At 32.4% G+C, this 6,471-nt stretch overlaps 1 protein-coding gene across 1 annotated transcript; it reads left to right on the top strand.

The window, feature by feature from the left end:
• The first annotated feature begins 2,505 nt into the window (after nt 1-2,505).
• LOC142624477 (acyl carrier protein 1, chloroplastic-like) lies at nt 2,506-5,645 on the top strand. The gene is made up of 4 exons (XM_075798048.1): nt 2,506-2,851; nt 3,948-4,055; nt 4,582-4,704; nt 5,280-5,645. The coding sequence occupies exons 1-4, from the start codon at nt 2,798-2,800 to the stop codon at nt 5,406-5,408; spliced, it is 414 nt and encodes a 137-aa protein (XP_075654163.1). The 5' UTR covers nt 2,506-2,797; the 3' UTR covers nt 5,409-5,645.
• Nucleotides 5,646-6,471: the final 826 nt, after the last annotated feature.

Here is a 6,471-nt window from a genome sequence, read left to right as displayed (position 1 = left end):
CCATAAGATACCTTCTCCATTAACAATCGAATTCAATCATCTTTCTCCATTAACAATCGAATGCAATCCTTGAAAATTCGACTCTTTCTTATGAAGCTAAATTCCCCAAAGTGAGTTACCTTGATCAATGAATGAGTTGTGGTGAATCTCCATTTCCACCCAAAAGAAAAGGCAAAAACCTTGAAACAGTCCAATCATGGCATGGGAGGATCTATTGGGAAATTTGACAAACTTCAAAGTAAGGCACCTCTCATTGATGTCTAATTCCAAAGCAATAAGTCAGTATGGACAGAAAACTTCATTGAAATTTTCACAAATTTTTTTTTTTTTTTTTTTTGTTGGGTAGATGGGTCCAAGTAAAAGGTGATGACAGTATGACACCCTATGTGAAAGAGTGAAAATTTCGGTCTATATAGCAGCTCTCTTTACAGAGTGCATTTGTAACAAACTACATGTAAATGAAATATAATATTCTAAATCCATTTATTATATACTCTGTTCATCACCACGTCGAAAGGAAAGCATGTTGGCCTCATAACCTTTGGCTGAGCAAATTAATTGGATATATTATAGGGTAAACTTGTAGTTTTAGAAATATTAAGGTATTATTTACAATTTTTTGCTTTTTTTTTGGGCTAAAGTGCAAACTAGTGAAACTACACCTCTAAAGTTTTTTTTAATAAATTTTATAAATTTTCATTATTATTATTTATTTAGTTCATTGTAGTTTTTAGATTTTAGAAAATTTATTTAGATTTTTAAAAGTATTTTAGGCTAAAAAATGACGTGGCATAATGAAAATGAGGTAACACCATTTGATTAGACGAATTAAATTCACATGTCAAGCTTATGTGATACTTAGTTGAAATTATAGACGAAACGACTACTTATGCAAACAAAATATAATTTTTACATAGTAAAATTCAAATTTTGAAATTTTATGGTATAAAATCTAGAGACTTCAAGCTTTAGGGGTTTGTTTGGTGTATAAAAAAAAGGGGTGTGTTTGACATTTTAACATTTATTTTTTAGCATTTTTATTCCCAACGACAACAATAAAACCAAAAAAATAACTCACCCTGGCACAATTATAATTTTTCAAGAGTCATCATTTTCCACAGGAGAGGGAAAAAAAAGATCAATGGCTACATGACTTAAAGAAAATATATGTAAATAATTTACATTTTTTCCCAAAATTACAAAAAAATTGTACGAATAATTCAAAATGGAAAAATATATAGATTTTGGTTTTTACATTTCAAAAGATCTCAGAATTTGATTCATATTAGGATTTTTCACCAACATCATTGGTCACGCGCAAAATTTAGTGCCATGGGCAAAATTGGCAATATGAAAACCTCATGAACTTGTAAAGAATAATTGAAACTTATGGTCTGTTTGGGAGTTTAGAGAAGGAGGAGAGTAGAGGGAAGTAGAGGGGAGGGGAGTAGTGGGGAGGAGAGTAGAGGAGAATGATTACCCTCCACCTTGTTTGGATGTTTTTATAATTAGTAAAGGGGAAGGGAGTAATTAACCCTTCCCCTTGTTTTTAACATTGTAATTTTATAAATATAATAAGGGTAAATTAGGTAATTTACTTTATCAATAATTTTATGTGCTCTACTCTCTCTCCAAATCTCTCCAATTTGGGGGAATTAAAAATGAGGGGGTTGGAAGTAGTTGAAACCCCTTCAAACCCCTTCAAACCCCTCCCCCTCCTTCCTTAAAAAACTCCCAAACAAGGTAATTGAATTACTCCCATTCCCTCTACTCTACTCCCCCTCCTTTTTTAAACATCCAAACAGGCAATTAGGAGATGTTTTTACAACTGACCAAAATCACATGGGGCGTTTTCACATTTAGACATATTCTTAATTTGTATACCAAATTTCATATAGATAGAATATTATTGAATCTATAAACCCATATTTTGCATATAATATGTGAAAATTGAAACATTTTCATAGATGAGACTCTTACTCTCCTGTGATCATTTTAATTGTAAATATGAATGACATAAAAATAAAGTAGAATTTCGTCAAGATACACTTTTAAAAAAAAAAAAATTGTAACCTAAATTTAATAAGTAATATTACAAGCACAAACTATTTTATAACTTTTTACAAATTGTTATTATGACCAACTTCTTTTTAGTTCTTATCTGGCTTACTACCAACGTCACTTTTTTATTTACCAATAACTACTCGCCACATTAAATAGCTTGTAAAATTTTTTGTAATTCTAGAATTTTTTGAATTCAATATAGAACAATAAAATTTAGATACAATTTCTTAAATGTTGTTAAGGATTTTCAATCAAATTCAAAAAAGCAAAGGTTGTGAATGTAACTATTGTCTTTTAATTAACCCTTGACAGGTATGTAATAAAAAATGTACAATTTTTTTTTTAAAAGGACCATTGAATTCAACTAAGAAGTCAATTGTTCCTTAATTAGTGCACCTAAGAGTAGTAGGTTTTGTATAATAATCTTCGCAACCAAACGGTAGAAAAAGGCAAAATTGAAAAAAAAGAAAAAGAAAAGAGAAGCCAAACGCTCCCCAATAAGAGTGTTCGATCTTCGATACAAACTATGCTCAACAAACCTCAACAAACAACACAGAAAAAAACGAGTTTGGCTTTCTATATATAACGTTGTCAAAAACCCCTCTTCTCTCTCACACACACACACACACACACTCAACACACAACCTTCGTGCTCTCCTTCTCTCCCAAAACCCCATTTCTCTTTCTCTCTCTACAACCTCAGATCTCTCTCTCTCTCTCTCTCTCTCTCTCAATGGCCTCTGTTACAGGAACTTCGATTTCCATGGCCTCCTTCAAGGCCAGCTTGGTAATGATATTTCGATCTTCGTTTTTGTTATTTGTTTTTCCTTTTATAATTCAATCAGTGAATCGTTGTTGTCAGATTTATGATTTCTTTATTAATTGTTTGATATATGTTTTATAATCACACTGTGGTTCTGCTTAGTGATTCAGATCTTCGTTTTATAAGCTCTATTTTCCTTTATAATTGAAGGAAAGCTTGAAATGTTTGATATTGATCTTGAATGTTTAAGTGGGTTATGTTTCTGTGTTTATTGTAATTTGTGTTATTGGATCGGTTTCTTCAATATTGATGTTTATAATTTGCATCTTATAACTAAGGAATGATTAAGTTTCAATTAAGTTCTTGTTTACTGGCTATTATTTTAATTTATGTGACTAAGATTCTGATATGTTGTATGTGATTTAAAGTATCAATGATTTATGAGACAAATATTTTTACTTTATATTCTACCGAAGAAAATTTTGTAGCCTGTAAAATATACAGGACCGTTTTTAGTCTCTCTCTAACTCTTTGTTTTCTGTTGATGTTATTCAGAGTTTGGACTTTGAATTATTTAATTTCAAACATAACCATTTCATTGGTCAACTGGTAGACACTCTTGTAGTCAAACAAAGGACCTGGTTTTGAATCCCGCCTATTGCAAAAATCAATTATCGTTTTTGGCCTAATAGTAAAGAGGAATTATCATGGAGTGAATATATATATATATATATAATTTCGAACGTTCATAGCATGCCATGTATTACAAGGCCCATTTGCAAAAAATGGGTCTCATATAGTGTGATTGGCCTGATTTGATGGTACTAGAAAATCCCATTTTTATGGTTGGTGGATACGGCTTTAGACTGTTTGGAGATAAGACCATTCAAATTAGATGCTTAGTAAATTAATTGATGCTTGCTGTGTAAAAATAGAGAGATTAAGTCAATTTTTTTTTTTTACTTTAATCTAAAAAAATATTGTAAGTTGCCAGAACTGATGACTGGATTTTACTTTTCAAATTGTTGAAAATATATGAGGATAATCATTTTTTTTTTTTATAAAAATTCTTTCCATTTTTGGGTCTTAATTCAGTTATTGTGGTTGATTGGCTAACCAGGCACCCAGCAGCAGGATCTCTAATGTGAAATCAGTTTCCTTTCCTATTAGTGGGAAAAGCTTCACAACTCTTAGGATGCAGCCAGCTCGTTTCCGTATTTCTTGTGCGGTAATTTCTTCACTATTCCAGAACATATCAAATTTATCAATATTTTTACCTTTCAACAATCATATTGTATTGTTCTTTGCATTCTAGATATATTCACTAGCATTGTATTAACTGATTCATCATTTATTTGTCAAGCAAAAGCCTATCATAACCTTGGCGAGGTTAACCTTACGAGTCCAGTGGCAGTCAGTCAGAAAGTTTTCCTAAATATCTAAAATGTTTCATGAACAATGTGCTGCATGTGATTGTCAGGGCTGTTCGGCCTCTCAGTCTGTCTTTTATACTCATTCCACTTCTTGGAAAAGAGATTAAGTTCATTGATTACTAGTCCAGATAAGAAAGTGGGTGTTTCTCTCCCGTCCTATTGTATAAGCTGCTTTGTCTTTAGGTTATCCATGTGAACATTTGTTTCTTTGGACATACTATGTGGTTTTAAATAATGAAACTAGTACATATATATAGATTTCAAGCATATTGTTCGTATGTTGATGTAACCAGCAACAAGAATGCTAATGCTCCTGTGCAGGCCAAACCAGAGACAGTGACGAAGGTGTGTGAAATTGTGAAGAAGCAGCTAGCTCTACCTGATGATTCCGCAGTCACTGGAGAGTCAAAATTTGCTGCCCTTGGAGCTGATTCTCTCGACACGGTACCCTAATGTTCTGATGCAACTCTTATATTTGCCTGTACATATTATTTTGTTCTGATGCAACTCTTAATTAAAGGCCCATTGTTTGTTTGTTACTGTACAACCATCAAGCAACTTTGATATTGCTGTTGTACTAGTTTGGAAAGGTAATGCTTGAATCTATCTGAAATGAGAGGGAAATCAAATTCTTTGAATGTAGATGTGTTCGCTTAACCTTTTAACTTGTACCTTCTCCAAGAATAACAATAAATCAACAATATGCTTCAGCTTATTTCTACTATTTTGTTTATCTTGCTGAGACAATTTACATTTAACTTCACATGCTGCCCTAAAGAAAGATGGAGTTATTATTGATAATGATTGATTCTTTATCAAACTGTATTTATTGTCTTCCTTCTAATCAATTTCCTGATAAAATGCACTCAATCTCTATAGCCAGTATTGTGCTACTGCTTATTTTATTGCTTGACCTCACTGAAGAATATGTAACTGTCCTGAATCATGTGATTTTAATACATGTGGATGGTCTTATTCATTGTAAGTCGTAACTCATGAAAATACTTCTTTCCGAACAGGTTGAGATTGTGATGGGACTTGAGGAGGAGTTTGGGATCAGTGTGGAAGAAGATAGTGCACAGAGCATTGCCACTGTTCAAGATGCAGCAGATCTGATTGAGAATCTCATTGAGAAGAAGGGTGCTTAAAATAGTTTGAGAGAGATCATTGAGAAGGAAGGGTGCTTAAAATAGTTTGAGAGAATGTCAGACATATTTCTATATTAGTCTTTTCTAGAGTTCTATATTTCATGCAGTTCTTAGAAACCTTCAGTTTGCATGTTGCTCGTGGAGCTTGTAACGTTTTCAAAAGAACTCACCTGGGACTCTTTATGTCCCTCACTTTTTTTTTTTATTTGTCTAGAACTTTGATGCCTCCATTTCATATCTTGCTTGGGTATGTCTTCTCTCTCTCTGTCATTTTGGTCCAAAGGTTGGGATGCAAAGCTTTCTATCCATAAATCCTTATCTAGATATATAGTATGGAGTTAGTGCCCTCGATAGGAAATATAGCCTCTGATATAGAGCTTTTAAGGACTCGAGTTCTTTATAGCACGTTTGGATAGTAGGATTTTTTTATATGAAAAAAAAAAAAAATCAAGGACTTGAATTTGGATTTGCCACGTTGAAATCAAAACATTTCAAAACTATTGATTTAAAATCCAAATACAAATTCAAATGCAACCGTAGGGTTTGGCAATATCTACTAAAAGAGCTTCTGAAGTACTCTTTTTGGCAGTTTTTACCGAAAGAGCTTTTAAAGGGAAAAGTACTCTTTTTTGGAAGTGGGTGAGTTAGGCGGCCTTTGGGGGTAAAAGTACTCTTTTTGGATCAAAGCTGCCAAGAACATTAGCCAAGCCTATGGGTAACTCTGGTTATGTAGTTGCATTATAAACTCAGTTTGTAGTTGTATTCTAGTTATGTAATGTATTATAAATTCTGTTTAAAATATTATTATTATTATTTTCGTGTGTGTTCTAATAAGTATTATTGTTTACTAAAAAAAAATAAAACCAATGGGTAACTCTATTAGTAGATCTACTTGCCCAAACTAGACTACATTAATCTAAGCTCAATGTAAAGACACTTCTATGTTATCCAAAATAGTTTCTACTTTATACTTCCTATGAAGATTCGAGTGACCATTTAGATCTTCCATAAAAATCATGGAGTCAGGTGTTTGAATTGCAACGAAGGTAGGATTTTAATATCA

Source organism: Castanea sativa, chromosome 2, assembly GCF_040712315.1.
Source record: "Castanea sativa cultivar Marrone di Chiusa Pesio chromosome 2, ASM4071231v1".
Classification (NCBI taxonomy): Eukaryota; Viridiplantae; Streptophyta; class Magnoliopsida; order Fagales; family Fagaceae; genus Castanea; species Castanea sativa.
Note: the sequence above shows the minus strand (reverse complement) of the source record. Positions and strands in the feature narration are given on the sequence as shown.